Below are 20,985 nucleotides of genomic sequence, written 5' to 3' on the forward strand. Positions count from 1 at the left end.
TGTAATATTAATATATAGTATAGGATGTTGAAAAAACTTCATGCTGTGGTATGTCGAAAAAAATTCATAAAACGTCATTGTATAGTATGTCAAAAAAAGTCATAGTATTGCATGTCAAAAAAAGTCATAGTATTGCATGTCAAAAAAAGTGAAAAAATTCCTAGTATTGCATGTGGGAAAAGTGATGAAAACATTAAAGTATATGTGTAAATAAAAAGTGATAAAAAGTCATAGTATAGTATGTCCAAAAAGTCATAGTATTACTTGTTAAACATACTATTATAACTTATTCACAATAAAAAGAATTATGTGTAAATTCTTAATTGTCAATGAAAGAGACAAATATGCTAAACACTATGTTTTCTGCCATATCAGATAGCTTAGGGTGATATGCCAATGACTAGAATACAGAAGGTTGTGTGTTCAATACTGATGTGTTTCTATAATTTGTATCATTTTTTTTCCAAATACTATATTTTGATGTTCATCACTTTATTTGATATTCTGTAATGTGACCTTTTCAACAGTTTTTTGACCTACTAAGCTGTGACCTTCTTCGACATGCTATACTATGACTCTTTATCAGTATTTCCCACATGTTATACTAATACATAGTAGGGGATGTTGAAAAAATTCGTAGTATAGTGTGTCAAAAAAGGTGATAAAAAAGTCATAGTGTAGTGTGTCGAAAAAAAAGTGATTAAAAATTCATAGTATAGAATGTCCAAAAAGTCATATTATTACTTGTTAAACATACTATTATCACTTATTCACAATGAAAAGAGCTATGTGCAAATTCTAAATTCTTAGCATAGGGTGATAAGCCGATGATTAGAATACAGAAGGTTGTGTGTTCAATGCTTATATGTTTCTGTAATTTGTATAATTTTTTTTTCCAAATACCATACTTTGACTTTCATCAGTTTATTTGATATTCTATAATGTGACCTTTTCAACACTTTTCTTGACCTACTAAGATGTGACATTTTTTGACATGCTATACTATGACTTTTTATCACTTTTTTCAACATGTAATACTAATATATAGTACAGAATGTTGGAAAAATTCATACTATAGTATGTCACAAAAAAGTCATAAAAAGTCATAGTATAGTATGTCAAAAAAAGTCATAGTATTGCATGTCAAAAAAAGTGATAAAAAGCCATAGCATAGCATGTTGAAAAAAGTCATAGTATAGTATGTGGAAAAAAGTGATGAAAAAGTTATAGTATAATATATAGAGAATAAAAGTGATAAAAAAGGCACAGTATATATAATAAAGTCAAAGTCAAAGTACTTTTTTTACACCTATGTCGAAAAAAAGTGATAAAAAGGTCAGAGCATAGTATATAAAAAAATTCATAGTAGTACTTGTTAAACATAATATTATCACTTTTTCACAATGAAAAGAGCTATGTCTCAGAACAGATATCTTAGAGTGATAAGAGTCTGATTGAAAGGTGGAAGGTTGAGTGTTCAAGTCTTCTATGTGCTGGTAAGTTTTGAGTGCCAACATAGTAAGTTTTATTATCACTTTTTCCAACATGTTATACTAATATATAGTATAGGATGTTGAAAAAAGTCATAGTATAGTATGTCAAATATAGTGTTAAAAAGTCATAGTATTACATGTTGTAAAAAGTGAAAAAAGTCATAGTATTGCATGTCAAAAAAAGTGATAAAAAAGTTATAGTATGGTATGTTGAAAAGAATCAAAGTGTAAAGCATGTCGTAACAAGTGATAAAAAAGTCACAGTATGTTATGTTGAAAAAATTCATAGTATTTTATGTTGAGAAAAAGTTATAAAAAAGCCATAGTACAGCATGTCAAAAAAGTCATAGTATTGCATGTCAAAAAGTCATTAGAAAAAGTAATCGTATAGTATTTCATAGTATAGCATGTTGAAAAAAGTCATAGTATAATATGTTGAAAAAAGTTGTTGGAAAAGTTATAGTATAGTATGTCGCGAAAAAAAGTGATAAAAAAACAAAGAATAGTACGTCAAAAAAGTGATAAAAAGTAATGGTTTACAATGTCAAAAAAGTGATACAATGTTTTGAAAAAGTGATAAAAAAAGCATGTCAAAAAAGTCATAGTATAGCATGTTGAAAAAAGTGAGAAAAAAGCTCATAATATAGTATGTTGAAAAAGTGATAAAAAAGCTCACAGTATAGTATGTTGAAAAAGTGATAAAAAGGGTTGTAGTATAGTATGTTGAAAACGTAAAACAAAATGTCATAGTATAGTATGTTGAAAAAGTGATAAAAAAGCCATAGTATAGCATGTCAAAAAAAATCCTAGTATTGCATGTTGAATAAATACAAGCAAAAATCAATTGCTGACATTAGGAGAAACTCATAAGAGGTAAAAACAGGAGGGTATCCATCAAAAGGGCAACTTGTCAAAAAAGCCTTAGTATAGCATGTTGAAAAAGTGATGCAAAAGTCATAGTATACTATAGTATGTTGACAAAAGGGATAAAAGTGATAGTAGGCCTATACCATGTCGAAAAGAATAAAAGTATAGCATGTAAAAAAAAAAAGTTGTATTATAGTATGTCAAAAAATGTATGAAAAAGGTTGAAAAAGTGATTTTAAAAAAGCCATGGAATAGCATGTCAAAAAGTCATAATATTACATGTTGAAAAAAGTGATTAAAAAAAGACACTGTATAGTATGTCAAGAAAAGTCATAGTATAGTATGTCAAGAAAAAGTGATAAAAAATGTCATAGTATATAATGTTGAAAAGAAAGTGATAAAAAAGTCATTGCATAGAATGTGAAACTGATTTAAAAAGCCATGTCAAAAAAAGTCATAGTATTGCATGTCAATAAAAGTCATAGTAGAGTATGTCCTAAAAAGTGATAAAAAAAAAAGTTATAGTATCACATGTCAAAAAAGTGATAAAAAAGCCATAGTGATTAAAAAGTCATAGTATAGGATGTGGGAAAAGTGATGAAAAAGTTATAGTATAGTGTGTCAAAAAAAAGTTATTAAAAAGTCATAGTATAGTATGTCGAAAAAAGTGATTAAAAAGTCATAGTATTACTTGTTAAACATACTATTTTCACTTATTCACAATAAAAAGAGCTATGTGTAAATTCTTAATTCTGAATGAAAGAGACAAATATGCTAAACACTATGTTTTCTGCTACATCAGATAGTTTAGGGTACTAAGCCAATGACTAGACTACAGAAGGTTGTGTGTTCAATACTAATGTGTTTCTATAATTTGTATCACTTTTTTCCAAATACAATGCTTTGATGATGTCAAAAAAAGTTATAGTGTTGCATGTCAAAAAAAGTGATAACAAAGCCATAGTGTAGCATGTTGAAAAGGTGATACAAAAATCTTAGTCTTAGTATAGCATCTCGAAAAAAGTGATTAAAAAGTCATAGTATAGCACTGATTACTTGCTGGTTACTTGTTGGCAGCAGTGATAACCTCTAAGCCAGTCTGTCTCTAAAGTGTTTACATTGAACACTGTAATAGCATTGTATGCCTCAAAAAGTGATAAAAAAGTTATAAAACACCAGCCGATTGCCAGCTGTTACAGCTCTTTTATTCACAGCCGCTCTCACTCCCCTGTCTTCCTTCATCTCTTCAGGTGTTTTGGGGAAGACACTTGTATCACCATCCCAGACATTGATGCAGTGGTGATGGTGTTGCAGCCCAGTGAGCCCAGGATAACCATCACTGGAGTGGAGAGACTGTATCATCCAGCCTCCGACCTCAGAGCGCCAGGCGGCACAGCTCTGTTCCAGGACCTCCACATCATCAGCACGGTCACCAGGGCAGACGCCACCGCACACCACACAGGTATGGACTATCACACGGTGCTTACAGGGTACATTCCGAATACAAAGCTCATTCTCTAAATAGTACAAGTCTAAGTGTACCTCACAAAGTGGTAGATACATACCTCCCTGCATGTAGAAAGCTGTCTTGACTAAATATTTCAGCTGTTATTCACAGTGATAATGTGTTCACTTATTCATGATTTCCCATAGCCGATGAAGTGCCACCTGTTTCACAGACCTTCAGAGAAAGCTGAACATAGCGTAACGTCTCATGAGACTGAATTAGAGAGCATTTCTTTCATCTGGTACATCTGCATGCAACGTGAATTCAAAATAAACAAACGTGCTTTTACTCTCACGCTGCCAAATTCTCTGGCTTGGGATAAGTAAACATTCAAAACTCCAAGAAAGTAGTTACCACTGAATCTGTGTAATTCAAAAGTATGGAATTGTTCAGATCTTTACTTGAGTAAAGGAATCAATACATACAATAAAATAAGATCTTTATTTTCTGTAATGGAATGTATTTCCGAATATATCCAGTAGAACATGGCAGGGTATGAGATACAAGAGGGGTTTAAATCAAGGCCACCAGATTTGTATTGATTCTTTTAAAACTCTATTAACTTACAAAAACTCTCCTCCGGCCCACTATTACTAAAAGAGATTTCTGTAAAATTGTTGGCACAACAGTGTAACGATAAAATCTTGTGAGTCATTTCCATTCAAGTGAATGGACGCCATCTTGGACTCCAGTATCCAGTTCTTATTACAACCATGAAAAATGCATTTTAATTATATAATATTTTTTTCATATAACAAGAGACACCTGAACAATTAACACAGGGTATATGATTCAAACTTAGAAAATTATTTATTTTCTGTGTTAAAAGTAGAGAATTAAGTTTTGCAAAAATGCACTTAAAGTATTAGAAGTAAAAACATTATTTCCTGTAAAATGTAGTGGAGCAGAATCAAACAGGAGAACCCAACAAGCCAAAAATGGACCATTAGTACACGACTCAAGCAAATGTGCCACTGGTTTAGAAATACATGTAACACCCCCTCAGATACAGTCAAGTACTTCTGTTTACCAGAAGTAATCTACGGTGTTAGCTCTAGACTTTTGTTCCATGCAAGCCTCGTCAGTGTTGAGTGTTCCAGCTGCAGAGTCCTCCACTCTCCTGTCTGTTCTTATGTGACTGCAGACTGCAGAGTGAGACCTGCACCTTCTACAAGACTGATTCTCGGGTCAGGGTCGAACCGCCTTTACCGGCACCAAATGAGTATGACATTTAAATCCCTACGGCTCTAGTCTCGTCCAATGATCTGACCACCAAGGCTGGAACATCCCGGCTCGGCCCGGCCCGGCCCCGGGCCCCCAACGATCGTAGCCAATTAGGAGCAGATAAGCAGAGCGAGAGGGAGGTTTTATCCCTCCATTGTGTGTAATGCGGCGAAGGAAGAAGAGCAGAAAGTGGCATTGCTTTCAGGAGTCGGTGGAGCTCTTTCTGCTGGTGAAATAGAGACTGCAGCTGGGGGGAAGAGATTAGCTAGGAGCCAGAGAAAGACATAGAAATGGAAGAAAGAGAGAAGAGAGAGGAGGGGAGAGAGTTTGTGTGGGTGCGGGAGGCAAGATGAAGTTCTATAATGAGCAGATTTTGTGTTCTCTCTGGGCTTAAAGGATTCCAGATAAATCACAAATTTACCAGTTGCTTTAACGGACATTTTCTGTTTTCTATCTCTCCTCTCCTGCTTTGCTTTCAGGTTTTTTCTTCAGCTTTCTTTTCAATTGCTCTCCTAGTTGCTCTACATCTCTTTTCTTTCCTTGGAAATTCTTTTTTTTTCATCTCCCTCTAAGATCAGGCTGCACACAAACTGTTCCTGGGACAGTCCTGCACCCAGTCTGTACTTTTAAGACTTGTGTCTGCTACTGTACTGTACTTTTAAGTTCTACATTCATGTCAAAGCAGAAGGTAATTTCAAGCCAGATACAGTACCTTGTTAGTTATAATTATTATATTGATATTGTTGGCTACCTGGGGGAAGAAGAACTCCACAAAAAATCGCACACCCCTGCCCTATCATTGCCTTGTAAGGTGTATTTGCCGTTAGCAAACCTTTTCTCACTTATAGCCTACGTCCAGCAGACACAGAGCAATGTTAGCATTCATTTAAAGTTGTGTTTCCAGACATAGGTAAGTCCAATATTCACCACTTTTGATTTCCAACTCCTCCTAAGGGAAACACCCTCTCAGCTACAAAATGCTCCATCATGTTCAACAGCTAGTCACTACCAATGTGTGTTTGCTGTTTGCTGCTGAGCAGTGTACAGTGGCTTTATCAGAGCTGTTTTTGCTGCTGCCTGCTGCAGTGTACTGTAGTTGTTCAACCACAACAATCAGAGGCCGAAAAGCAACGTAAAGCTGCATTAAAGGTGCTCTAAGCTATGTCACTCATATTTTAGGCTACATTTGTTAGCAAACATTTCCTCGCTATCCGCAACCCGCCTGTCCCCTGAACTCACTGAAAAAAACACTGTAAAAACATTGTAAAAAAACATGGTCACTGTAGACAGCCCAGGGTCTACGAACGGCAACAACAATAAACTGTGCCCACCTGCACTATGAAGCATACACAAACAGGGTTCCAGTGTTCCAGCCAATAACTGGCAAGAAGGATTTGGGGTAGGGGGGTTAGTGCACGGAAGCACAGAACGGAGGGGACGGGAGGAGAAGAATGAGGAGGAGGGAGGGGAATGCTAGTCTTGTTTTGTTTGAAAATACTTTGAACGTCAACAAGAAGTAACGTCACCCAAAATCACTTAGAGCACCTTTAAGGTGTTCCCTCCAAGCCCCTTGTCAGGGAAAACCCCAAACCAAAGAGCACCTTTAAAGAAATGCCTTCATGCACAATAATACAGAACTAACTTCTCTTCTGGAACGCAACACACAACCCCCCCCCCCCCCCCCCCCCCCCCCCCCCCCCCCCCCCCCCCCCCCCCCCCCCCCCCCCCCCCCCCCCCTCCAAGACCTTCGTCCAAACATACACATGCCATGTCTGTCTTACTCCATTGGGAAGCTGTTAAATGGGCATAGCTGGTTCCCTCCCCAGGGAGTGTACAGGGAGGGAGAAGGATGGGTAGCAGTGAGAGGTGGAGGCTAGTGCTTAGCAGCCTGTCGAAGAGCCCCAGCTGCCACCCAGCACTGCTCTGGGCTGTCTGAGGGGACTTGTTACCACAGCAGCTCACAGCGCTGTCTGTGTTCCGAGAGTTGACGAATAATTGGAGTCTGGGCGTAGGAGCAGGTGTGTTGTATCCTGTACTGTTGTAATTATGGTTCTTTAAAGTTTTCACGCTTTATTTTTTATGAGTTTGGTTCATTTAATTTAAGAACTTATGTAACCACAATTAGGTGCATAAAAATGGGCTTCCAAGAAAACTGAAACACAGTGTGTGTCATTAGGAATGAGAACAAAAATAGAAAATGACCTCAAATCAAGTTTCATTGCCAGCAGTTCTTCATGTTTGAACAGTCTAGAATATTGTTAGGTAGTTCTCTGGTAAAGCACAACGTGTGTGTGTGCGTGTGTGTGTGTGTGTGTGTGTGTGTGTGTGTGTGTGTTTGTGTGTGTGTGTATGTATGTGTGTGTCTGTGTGTGTGTGTGTAGAGCATCGACCCGGGGTGCTGGAGGAGATTATTCATAACTTGGACTACTGTGATGTCCTGGTCTTGGGAGAGGAGCTAGTGCCAGAGCAGGAGTCTCTCCAACTACAGCGCCGCGCTCTGCTCGGAAAACACCTCGACGCCACGAACTCCACTTCTGGCATGTCCATATATGGTAAGTTACTATGTTAACCACGCCAAAGTTACTGTTAATGTTAACAAACACATTTCCCATTGACACATCCATAGATTCACCTTAACCTTGTTAAAAATGATTTTTTTCCTTCCAACTTTCCCCTTGTCTTTCTCTACAAAAAGTAACTATAACAACCCCCTGCTGCCTCTTTCCATAGGTGTAGACTCCATGTCCAACTATGAACAGGTGATCCGACAGGTGCGTTACTATAACTGGCGTCCTGGACAACTAACCGAGAGAAGGTTTCGCCTCACCTGCTCGGAGCTCAATGGACGCTACACCAGCAATGAGTTCAACCTCGAGGTCAGTGTGAACTACTTCTTAATTTAGGTGGATTATGCTGTAGATCAATTATTTCCCTCTTTACTCAAGCCAATACACCAAACGTTATCTGGTTCCAGCTGGCCAAATTTGAGGATTCGTTGCTGTTCTTTATCAAATATGACAGTTATCCGAGTATCTTAAGTCAAAGTGTTGAAGAAAAGCACAAGCAGTTTGAAGACGTCACCTGGAAAATTCTACAGTTGTTACTATTTGCAGAGATTACATACAAAAAACAACTATGGATTGATAAATAAATAAGTAAGTAATCAATTCTGGAGCAACAATATTTAGGTTCATTTAAGTGTCCAGAGTGCTTTCAGTTTAGTCATCTTATGTAACATATTGGTGGAAATAAAGACGAAAGATCCAGTCCACCAACTCACGCAGTAAGATACATGTTTCAAGTGAAAATTTAAGAAAATACCCAGCTCTAAAATAACTAGGTAACATTGCAAATATTTGCAAAAAAATCAACGAAATTGCTTATCGCAGTCAGAAATAGTAAAAGCATTATATGACTAAACACAAAATTTCTTCTTAGAACCAGAGGTGCTTGAACTGGCAAAAAGCTGAATCAGATCAGGTGTCTGGCAAAACTTAAAAATGAGTAGCCATTACGGTAACATCAATGAAGCCTTAGTGGCAGAACATCTTTAAACAAATAGCGACTGAAATTTGAAAGATTCTATGTGTACCAAAAAAGCATTAAATCAAATTTAACTCAAATGTAATTCCACACTGATGTGATGAACATTTGAGGAACAATCTGATTATATCCAATCATGTTAATGTGGACCTTTCAGTTAAAACTGCTCAGTGGTAGAGTGGTCACCCTCCAATCAGCAGGTTGGGGGTTTGATCCCTGGCCCTGCAGTCCCATGTTGAGTTGTCCTTGGGCAAGACACTGAACCCCAAGTTGCCCCCGATGCTGTGCCATCAGAGTGTAAATGTGTGTGAGTATTTATCTGATGAGCAGATGGCGCCTCGTACAGCAGCCTCGGGCACAATGTATGAATGTGTGTGAAGGGTGAATGGTTTCTGTACTATGTAAAAGCGCTTTGAGTAGTCGTTAGGACTAAAAAAGCGCTATATAAAAACAGTCCATTTACTTGAACACCAATACAGCCTGGTTCAACTTATCAAAAGAAGTTACACTGAACACTTTACCTTCTCCTAAGGAGACCTTGAACTGCTCTCCAGTGAGGCTGCCATCTCTGGCAGCATGCATTCACACACACTCTAGTTCAATGTGTCAGCTAACCACTGTTTGTCTCTGTCCCTGGACTAAACAAAGTTTGACTTATTCATACATTCTCAGGTGTTTACTTGGAGGGAACGAAATGTTTCACTAGACATGCAGTAGTCTGAGCCTTGGAGGATGTCAATGAATCTAATTTACATTTAAATTCCTGTAGTGAGCTGACCCTGTCCCCCAAAAGACATATACATACATTACATTTGTCCAGGCCTCTCTCCAAAAGTCTTTACTTTATTCTAGTCTAGAATATATCATTTGGATGAGGCAGGGCAAGTTTAGCTGGAAGACACTGGGAATAGTTGGATAAGAATGCAAAATGTCAACTGTGATGACTTTCCCTTCAAAAATCATCACTTCAGCTTTATCTGGTCCCAAACAGGTGAGCGTTCTGCACAGTTCAGAAGCAGGGGAACGTGTCAATCACATGGTAGCCCCGCCTCAGTACATGCAGGTGGTCCACCATCCGTCCATGATTCATGACCTGTACCCCAGCCACAGCTCAGGTAAGATACAGTTCTAAGTCTTTTGTAGACAAATGTATTATAATCATCTAGGCTTTTCTTATTTAATTAGTTCCATTCTTAACTTTGGGTATTTTAATATCACATCCTGTCAGAAATGGCGCTTAAGGCCCATGCTTACTGGGGCTTCAGTCTGACCAAGTACCAGGGGCCTCATGAGACAGTAGCTGTGATGGTCAGCCTCGACTACCATGACATGTTATTTACTGTGTATTTTAATGATGACACTTTAAAATCTGGTTCAGTTGATGTGAATTAATTGTCACCCAAAAATCCTATTTTTAATAAAGTTGTGTTGTGTCACCTCACTATTCCATCCATCCATCCATCTTCATCCGCTTATTCGGTATTGGGTCGCGACTGGGCAGCAGTTCCAGTAGGGGACCCCAAACTTCCCTTTCCCAAGCCACATCAACCAGCTCCGACTGGTGGATCCCGAGGCCTTCCGAGGCCACCTCACTATTAAACCTTACAATTTTTAAGCAAACAGTCTAAGGCCAAAGTGGCAAAGTCACTAGAACAGTTACATTGTGACGGTTGCATAATCAGCACCATGGACAGCACTACACATCAAACAAGCAAGACTACAGCAGCATGTACCTCAGGGACATCTTACTGTACTCTCTCACATATCTATTACTCAGAATTGGCATTTCAACATTTCAACCACCATATGTAGCCCCATGGCCTATAATAATATGAAGACCCCTCACCCGCAGAACTACAATGGAGTAAGGTAGCCATTTCCATTAATATGTAGCAGAGACACTCAAATGCCACGTGTTTGGTGGCTATATTGAGTTAAATTTAACTTCTAAAAACGCCAGAACTATGGCCACAAAAAGCATTTTGTATTAATGGGAAAAGTGTCATCATTGTTAACTTTGACACTGTTAAGACAATATGAGATACACTTCATTGTCCCGTTCTTGGGCAAAGAGAAGTACTGGCAAGATGGAAGGAGTTTGTATTATTTGAAGGGAATGTGTGAAGCATCTTTTACGATCCTGTGTGGATGTGTGATTGCAGTTGACTCAAAGATTATTTGAGAGGATGACTGGGATTATTACTTTTATTGCTGTTTGGATCATGTTTGCTATTTTAGCTTTTGACTGGACTGAGAGGGTTCCAAACCATGCGGCCATGCCATATCTGATGATGCTACCTAGCACGGCATTATAGAATATTAGCATGCACTCTGCCCCAACTCCACGTGTTAACACACGTTTGGGAATATAAATGTTGCTGAGAATTAGACCCATGGACTTCTTGCCAAACACAGAGTCACAGCTGTAAAAAATAAAACAAAATAAAAAAATAAATCAAGGGTTTTTATGTTAGCTAATCATCCCGGGGTAAACATAGCTAGAGCCGAGGGAACATTCGGTTTCGCTTTCTAGGTTGTTTATCGTTCTGTTCATCTGACTGCTGCTCTCACACAGTGAGAGAGAGCAGGGCAAAGGGCCCCTCTCAAATGATGTAGCAGGCTTATTCCCCTCCCTCTTAGCATTTGAGTGATCTCAAGTAAAGAGAACATGGTGAGGAGTAGAGACATTGGTCTAAATCTACCACACCAGAATTAATTATTCATTAGACTCTAATGGATTCTACTTAGAGTCCTGGAGAGTTCAGTGGCCAATGCTGAACAGCCAAGAGAGAGAGAGAGAGAGAGAGAGAGAGAGAAAGAGAGAGAGAGAGAGAGAAAGAAAAAGAAAAAGAAAGAGAAAGAAAGAGAAAGAGAAAAGGAGATCAGAGGATGCTTGGAAATAAATAAACGACAAGAAACAAATTTTCATTTGTAGTTGTACAAGCTGTTAAGCCATGTAGCTGTTTCAGCCATGCCATGTTTGTAGCACATGTGAATGTTTCAGATGGTGTCGTGTGTGTGTGTGTGTGTGTGTGTGTGTGTGTGTGTGTGTGTGTGTGTGTGTACACATGCAAACACTCATGCAAGTTACTTTAAGTGGCTGCACAAAAGCTTCACTGCGAGAAGGATCAAAGGCCGTGGATTTAGTGTGAAAATGTAGGGAACTAGAGTGAATCCAATGATCATCTAAAGAGTCCTCTGTGAGTCTCACTCTTGTTAAACACACACACACACATACACCAGCAGGGACTAGTGGAAGAGGCCAGGCACAGAGAAGTTGTTTTATTTCAGTAGGCTGGAGATCAGAGCAGAAGAGAGAAACATTTTAGATCAAGAGAAATCCCTCAATGTGTGTTGTGGTTATGCTACTAAATAGGGCTTATGATACATCTTTCCAGCCTTGTACTGCACTGGGACCTTAATTAAATGTGTTTACTGATATATGTATATGTATGTATGTCGATATATATATATATATATATGTATATATATACATATATGTACAGTATATATATATATATATAACACATGGCTATGTGTTAAACTTTTCTGTTTTGTAAAGGATAAAAAGTATAAAACTATATATCAACTATATAGAATAAAACTATGTGTATATTGCCATAGAACACTTTGACATGTGGACAGATGACAGTGCTAAATGAAAAGTCGGGGGAACACGGTTGTTTTTACAATTTATCCTGAGTGGGACATGACTGTCGGAACAACATTTCTTGGCAATCAATCAATAGTTGAGATATTTCAGTCCGGACCAAAGTAAAGGACAAAAGAGCAGACTGACAGATCGGCACTGCTGAGTAGCCACCAGTATAAAACGATCAATAAGCTGTCACAATAATTGTAGATCACAATCATCTTCATTTAAGTTTTAAAAGGCATATCATACAATAACATGAGAAAGAAAATAAATATAACAATAGGCTGTTACAAAAGGCCATCAATATCCAAGGTACTAGTTAACCATCAAGAAACAGCTGAAAAATACCTCAAAACGATGATTTGTCTTTGCTTAAAAGCCTGTTTTATGACCGGGGGCTAAAGAGTTTGAAAGACATGGGCAGGGATGGTCTAAGATGGAAAGATGCTATTGAGTTGCATTATGGGATGTGTAGGATCCAGTTATTTGATCTTGCTCCTTTTCAGGGACTTTAAATCAAGATATATTAGCCTTTGCCAGGGGCGTCAGACTGAGGGGAAAAGGGTACTGAGTACTCAGGGCCCTCATTTGAGGAGGGCCCAAAAAGATGCTAGAATTTATAGCTGTGGATGCGGGGAGGGGCCCATAGAAAACGCCTTTCTACAGGGTCCAGAATTTTGTGCTACGCCCCTGGCCTCTGCTGTTCTGAGTTGGACCACACGTTTCCTGTTATGTAATCTGCCTCTTGCTCTACTGCGTCATTGTTTAAGTGCACAACTAAATTACTGGAGTACGTCTATAAGTGTTTGAAAAGTATGACCACAAAAACATGTGTTCCAACAAAATACGTCTTGCCTGGTGAACATCCTCTGACCAAAATCTTTTTAAAGAATAAAGAGAGAACAAGTGGATGACTTTGTGTGGGATTTCAGGTTCTTTCTTGGTTAAGTGATTTAAAATATAAAACAAAAAAAGGATTTTTATTTTTGTATATGGAGTGACTCAATGAGGCAACTTTGGCATGGATGCATTGATTTTTCCTGTCTAATCCGTTCCTCTCACCTCTCGCTCTTCTCTCGTCTTGTTCTCAGCGATGCCGAGTGCTGCCACCGTGGTAATTGTGATGTGTATAGCTGCTCTGGTGGTGGTTGTGGTGCTGGGCATCTATCGCGTCCATCTGACCCACCAGCAGGAGGTCAGACTGGCAGAGACAGCCAAAGAGGCAGACGTGACCTGGGATGACTCGGCTCTGACGATCACGGTCAACCCGATGGAGGTAGGAGGGTGGGGGATTGGAGGAGTGTGGGGAGGATGCTGTCAGGGCGGGTAGTGGGAATTGGAATTAGGTGATGAATAAAATGGGCTAGATATTAGTGACTGGAACATGTACATGAGCAACTAAATATAGCCATGCTTTGCTTTCACATTACGATTTGTGCTTTTAGGACTCCATTTGATGATTTAGTTTCTGAAATTCTGATTATTTGTCACCACAGAACCTGGAGGAGACCCAGGCTGTAGAGGAGGAGGCCAGTGAGGAGGAGGACGAAGAAGAAGAGGAGGAGGAAGATGATGAGGAGGAGGATGACATCACCAGCGCTGAGTCAGACGACAGCGAGGAGGAAGTGGACGTCCAGCTACCCAGGATGCACCGTCCGAACAAGAAGGGTCAAAAGTGGGACAAAACAACGATATCTTATTGAAAACACACAGTAACTCACACGCGCACACACATTCTGCAACACGTTCATATTGTAACCTCAAAATCAGATGGTTGAAACAAAAAGACTTTATGTGATGTTGATCTAAAATGAGGTAATATCTCCCCCTACTGGAAGACTTCACTGAAATACACATTGTGCAATGATTTAACCTTGTCAAAAAAAGTCCCGTTTTATACAACTGCTAAGAAAAAACATGACACTCAAGCTGCTTGTCAATCAAATGACTTTCATTATTCTTAAAGGGACAGCTCGCCAATTTCGGTCCTCCCCTGAGAGCTATCATCTCTCTCCCATTACAGTCTGCACCACAACTACGATCTTTAGTGAAATGAAGTGGTTGGAATCTCAAGTTGTCGATGAAACCCTGCACCGTACGTTCAGTTAGATGTGACACCTGTTCCACAGTGAGATTTCTGATGTCCCATGAAAATGCAAAACAGTCTTTATTTACTGTAAGAAAACTGAGTTGCAAAAGTAAAGAAACTGACTATTTTTTTGGTTGGTATACTTTATGTTATTTATCAGTCTTTATTCTAGCCTATGTGGCACAGCCAGGTGATTTTACAGAAATAGCATATTTTCAATGGTACTCAAAAAAAAAAAAAATTAAAAAAAGATGATCAATGTGTAGTCATGCTGAACTAGCTGAGGGGTCTGAGTTCTGGGTTTTTGGGAAAGACAGAGGAGTCTCCTTGTAAATTTTTATACACTCCTTTCTTGTAAATATTGAGTATAGTAGGTAACCCCCTCCCCCACTCCCTAACACCACTTTCTCCACCCAGAAACCCTCCTCTCCACCTGTATACAGCACACATACCACCTCTTCATATGTATCTTGAACCCTTGCTGTAGCCTGCAGGAGTTTTCACTGAACTGACCCCTCAGTCCTCTGTGTGTGTGTTTGTAGCTCCGTGTTCAGATCATTCCGAGTCAGGTTTGTTTGTATGGATGTGCCACTGCCTTCAGCAGGTGACTGGGTCAATTAAAGCCGCACTACGCAACATGTTATTGGAAAGAGACGCCGGCCTTATACATCTAAATCACACGGCAGGGATGTGACAGAGAACGGAGTCCCCTTACTACTCACGCTGTAGATTGTCCAAAAGACACGCCCAAATAAAATCTTGGTCTCAAGTGTGGTCACAGCAGCGAGGTCCAAAACGATAAGAACTCCCTGATAGAAAGCTACTCTATTGATACCACCATGTCACTAATAGTCATTAATGCTGCATCACAGAGATGTGGACGGTGAGAAATTCTAACTTTCTACAAGAAAAAGTGCAACAACACTGTCCCTCAAAATTGGATTTCAAGAAGGAAAGTCAATAGATGCAAACATCAACATGAGAGCCGTGACTGATCAATTCTTGAATTTTTTAGGCCAACCACCAAATCATTATTTGATATTAAAAATTTTCCAAAAATTTGTTTTGTTTTACATAAAAGAAATTGCAAATATGAATGTTTTTTTTATTAGGATCCTTTTTATTTGGTTATCAAAGCTAATAAATATGCATATATATATATATATATATATATATATATATATATATATATATATATATATATATATATATATATATATATATATATATATATATACACACACACACATACACATACACATATATATATAATGTTGACTATGTACTGAGTGTAACATTTTACAGTAGAAAAATAAACTTCTAACAACTGACAAACAAATGCAACAGAGAACATTACGGTTGATAGTAAAGCTGAAATGAGTGTAAATGGGCACTTTTTATTTTAAAGATTTAATTAATACAAAAATAATAAATTCATAATAATAATATTTATAATACAAATAATAATAAGGAAGAATAACAATATGAATAATAATGTAATAGAAATATAATAGAATAAAAAACTGCACTAACTAATATTTTTTCTTTTAACAATGGATCAATGGTCTACTTGTAAAATATGGTGTCAATCGTACCCCTCAGCTCTACAGAGCTTTCTTCTTTCAGCTCCCAACTGAAATGTTTTGGTTCAGTCTTTCATCAAACGTATTTCCAATAGCTCCTATGAAGCCACTGTACCTGCTCAACACCAAACAACAGACAGACAAAGTTAGGGGCTAGGTGGTGAGCTGATCGTTTTTCCTTCAAAACTGAAAGAGGGAGTGAATATTGGACTTTCATTCATCAATTGACCAGAACACACGTGATCTCCTAAGGTACAATTATAGTCAATTTTCATGAGCTTTGCTGTGTGCTCCCATGTGGCAGAGTAAACATTCCTGTTATTTCTGATGAGAAAGAAGTGAGACTTTACAGCTTACCTACAGAAATCTTTCCATCTTTAAATGCAATGCAGCATTAATGAAATACATTGCCACTTCATCAGCAGCCGCAGAATTGGGAAGTTGCCTGTGCAACTTAAAGGAAACAGAGAAGTGAATGTATCTGGCACTATCACATTTGACGTAACCAGAAACCCTATTCAAAGTTTTCTAAAACTTAAACTGAAAGGGCATTCATCTATGGCTGTGGCATTCCGTCTGTTCGATAGCAAAGAATCCGCAAACAACAGAAGTTGAATTACATGTGACACGTGTAGTGGCTGAAGTCTGCCATAGATATATCAATGTTTGGTTAAAGCCACAAACACTGGAAAGTTTCTTCCTCTAACGTAGTGAGCCCCTGACAGCTTTCCTGTGGCTGTTGCAGGGAGAGAACCTGCTGTGTGTGTAAACTGTAGTTCTATGTTCATGTAAAGCTCTCCTGTGTTGTTTAAGAGTTTTCCTCATTTCATGTGACACCTGTTCTTGTGACGTCACCTCCCCCCGGAACCTTTGGTGGATTTTGCATCGGCCCGAGCCCTAATGTTGTCCTGACAATTGTTTTTAGAAGAGGAAGACGGTGGAATTAACATGGAAATATTGTATAATGTGTAAAAGTTTTTCGATTCTTTTTAAGTTTTCCTTTTTTCTTTTCTGGACTCTTTGGTCAGTTTTTTCTTTGAAATGGTCACTACAGCACTTTCTGTAAATTGGCCAATAAAAACTTGTTTTGGAATCTAGCTGTGGGTCTCGTATTTGTGTGTGTGTGTGCATATTCAAATATACATATATATATATAATTTAGTATTTTAGGTTATGTTAAATGTATTTTATGTATTCTCTAGCTTACAAATACGTATAGTCCTGGATATTAAAACACCACAATTACTTTACTATTTACTGGAAACACATACTAAAGATTATGTCAATAATCAATGTAATGATTGTGTCTATGATCAATGTAATGTCTCCATCTAGTGGATATTGACTATACTGCACAACCACATGTCATTATTTTCAAGCCAGTGGTAAGTTTTAGTGACACCTCTGGTCCCTGCTGCTCTATGTCACGCAGCAGTATTATTGGTCTGATTTATGATTTCAGCCTGGAGCCAAGTAGGGATAAGCACAATTTTTAGGAACCTAGCGTTACTAAAACCCCGTTCTAAAATCATTGTAAATGGTGGCCTGAGATGCCTAGTATCATCCATCTTTGTCCGCTTATCCGGTATTGGGTCGCCGGGGCAGCAGCTCCAGCAGGGGACTCCAAACTTCCCTTCCCTCCACCTAGTCCTGGGTCTTCCCCGAGGCCTCATCCCAGCTGGACGTGCCTGGAACACCTCCCTAGGGAGGCACACAGGAGGCCTCCTTACAGATGTCCAAACCACCTTAACTACTACTAAACTACTGCCTACTGCATAAACGGCAAAACAACTCAGAATAAAAGATACGAAAGATTTACAAAACTTTTCTATTGTCGAGATTAGAGCAGGGAAGCCCCAGGATCCTCCTCTCTCGACTCACAAAGGTAGACTTTAGATTCTGCGGGGGGGAAACTTCCTTCAAACAATCCTTCAAACTACTTTGGTGTGCAGACCGCAGAATTATTATACACTTCTACTCTTTTAATTAACCTTTCACATCCTTATTTATTTGTACTTTATTATACTGATGGACATACAGTATGTTGCCTCTTTCCAAGTTGCTTGGACGATGGCAGTCAGTGTCAAAGGTCACGACGTCCCATCAATCACAGAAGCATCACGCAAGTGGAAGTTGAATCACCAGAATATAAATAATGAAGTCCATCTTGCTTGAAACAGAAATAGAGCACACTTACCCCGTATACATTATTCAGCATGTTTCTTCTAAGGCACTGAAAATGATGTTAACGCCATAACTGTGACCTTCAAAAACAACTGAGGGAATGTCAGGATTTAGACACAGGCAGATCTGCTCTCTGTGATTTATTTGGAAACAGGTAAACATGGAAGTGCAAACAAAGGAAGTGAAGCAGACATGGAAACAGAGCGACTTTTCTACAGCAAAATACAACCAGTATTTGAAAGTTCTAGCAGATGGTCACACAGTGGTTGCTGGTGTGCAAAGGATTGGAAAAGCTCAACCAACGAGAACGGGCACACTGAGGAGTCAGACGCCGATGCAGCAAACTGGGGCCTTTAAGCCTGCCAGTGCCCTGAAGCTTGATACCAACGCCGGGCGGAGAGAACCGTGTCATTGGTTTATAAGTGGTCATTAACATTTTACTAGAAAAAGAACTTCAGTAAAATGATCTGTGTGAATTATAAGCAGTATTTCTGTTTATTCCACACAAAGAAAACGTTTACATCAAAAAGAGGGCAGACTCACCTTCAGGCTGTGGACAAAGTGCAGACAAGCAGCAGTATGGATGACGTGAAGAAGACGAAGTCAGACCACTGAAGGCTTGTCAATGGCATTGCATTTGCTTGGGTATTTAGAGGTGTTTTAAAGACAGACAAACTATTTTTTATTGCAAGAACACATTTTATATTTTGAAGGAATATAATAAAGAATAATGTCAATGGAGTAAGCAAAAATCCATATCTATGTGCAAAATGATAACCTGTCTCTGTCACTTCTTCTCATCTGCCTTCTCTGTGTTTTTGTGATCAAAGAATATGTTTTATTTATATTCAAAACAGTTAAACAATACACGAGGACATAGGAACGCGTGACAGGATCAAAGAAGAAATAAAAAGATACACAGAGAGGAAAGACGGATAAGGGGGGGGGGGGGGACATAACAAAAACACATCAGCAGGAACAGAGCTCGCAGCTCACCAAGACATTGACAAAGAGACGGACACAAGACACACAGGACCATTTCATCTTCCTTCTCTCAACATTTCTGCTCTATGTGCTTAACGATGAAACAAAGGACTCTTCCTGATGTTGTAACAGACAAAATGGCAGTGGTGGATGAAGTATTCAGATCCTTTACCTAAGTGAAAGTACTAATGATACACTGTAAAAATTAATGAACAACTCCAAAAAATCTTTGAAAAATCTGACTTTGGTATGTACAGTAAGTATTATGAGTAAAATGTACTTAAAGTATGAAACGTTAAAGTACTCATTGTGCAGTAACATGTTCCTTTCAGTGTTTCAGTTTTATTTATCTTCTGGATTAACCTTCCTGCTGCAGTAATGTGTATGGTGCAGGTTACTGCTGTAGATGTTTAAGGTTGTGTTAATTTTAACTCCTTCATATACTGTTGGGGCAGTTTAATCTACAGCAATCCATCCATCATATTCTATAAACAGAGTTTAGTTCAATGCTCCAATCTGGGAACAAACTCTCAGGTCTTTTAAATCAAGGCTGAAGACCTTTTTTGATGCTGCCTTTCTTTGAATAATCGTTCATTTCTTACACTGCACTGTAATGTTTATTCTTGCATTTGATCTGTTTTTCATTTTTAACTGCTCTTTAATGTTTTATGTTAAGCACGTAGAATTATTACGAATAAAGCTCATTAATTTAATTTCTACTGTTTATTGAATCCCATTGGGGAAATTACAATTTACACTCTGTTTTGTTTTTTTGTTAGAATCCCCACACAAAGGCTTCACACACACACACACACACACACACACACACACACACACACACACACACACACACACACACAATTCATGCAGAGATGGAGAGACGTCAGAGAGAGTGAGCAGTACCTGGCATTGAAGTGGCATCTCTCCAGCTCCCAACTCCGTACTTTATGGAGTGGGGACTTGAACCCGCGACCCTCCGGTTCCCAACCCAACTCCCTATAGGCTGAGCTACTGCCACCCCAAAGCACAATCCTCACGACTCAAGTTGCTCATCTGTGTGCCAGTAAACAATCACTGGCACACAGAAGTCGCCTTGACCCAGATATCAGTTATCAAGATATCCGCTGGCTACACAAGAACCCCGTAACAGTTGCCCTGAGAAGCTTAATCGTCACCAGACCGATAGCCGATGCGGTAACATTGATAAAACATATTCTCCGAAAAAGGCTGGAAATCCATAACTGTTATGTAACAATCCAATCACTATTGCTTTGTGAGTGGTATCCGATCCTTTACAGGCTTGACCTCTTTAAGTGGATTCTGAAAGCAGTTACGAGGTCAAAGCGACACACAGCAGGGTTCAGTTCCCAATGTTCTAAAGGTTTAATGAGACCCACAAGGATATACACATTTTCAAACGATCGCTCCACTCACCTGGAATATGTGAGAGGAGATAGATAAAGCCAAGGCTCCATTGGGAATTAGGATTGGTTTAAGGTAGGTTCACACACACATACTTCTTCAGAAAGGAAAACAGTGTTACAATTTATGATGCACATTTGCGATACCAATTAAAACCGATGAGAGAGGCTTTGTTCAGAGTTTTCTTTCAGAAAGGAATGTAACCTACTGTACAATGAGCTAAAACATGTTAAGCATCTAAGTCATAAGTGCTTCCAATCATGTTCTACATTTCCATGGCAACTAAGCACACTCATTTTGCTGATGAAGTGATGATCGAAAGCGAGTAAGTGAACCTTAAGCTTGTCTTGTCATCTTCTACAATGTCTTATCGTCCTCCTCGCAGCAGAATATGCATGTAGGCTATACATTAACATATTTCAAACACGGTAAAT

At 38.7% G+C, this 20,985-nt stretch overlaps 1 protein-coding gene across 1 annotated transcript in view; it reads left to right on the forward strand.

Annotated features, from left to right (window-relative positions):
• LOC117939613 (calsyntenin-2-like) overlaps positions 1 to 14,619 on the forward strand; it is a 216,910-nt gene extending 202,291 nt beyond the window's left edge. Inside the window, exons 12-17 of the mRNA XM_034865074.1 lie at positions 3,611 to 3,822; positions 7,473 to 7,643; positions 7,822 to 7,967; positions 9,626 to 9,749; positions 13,381 to 13,565; positions 13,786 to 14,619. Of these exons, the coding sequence (XP_034720965.1) occupies positions 3,611 to 3,822; positions 7,473 to 7,643; positions 7,822 to 7,967; positions 9,626 to 9,749; positions 13,381 to 13,565; positions 13,786 to 13,992 (1,045 nt within the window). The 3' untranslated portion in view covers positions 13,993 to 14,619. The remainder of the gene's footprint in view (positions 1 to 3,610; positions 3,823 to 7,472; positions 7,644 to 7,821; positions 7,968 to 9,625; positions 9,750 to 13,380; positions 13,566 to 13,785) is intronic.
• Positions 14,620 to 20,985: the final 6,366 nt, after the last annotated feature.

Source organism: Etheostoma cragini, chromosome 3, assembly GCF_013103735.1.
Source record: "Etheostoma cragini isolate CJK2018 chromosome 3, CSU_Ecrag_1.0, whole genome shotgun sequence".
Taxonomy (NCBI): Eukaryota; Metazoa; Chordata; class Actinopteri; order Perciformes; family Percidae; genus Etheostoma; species Etheostoma cragini.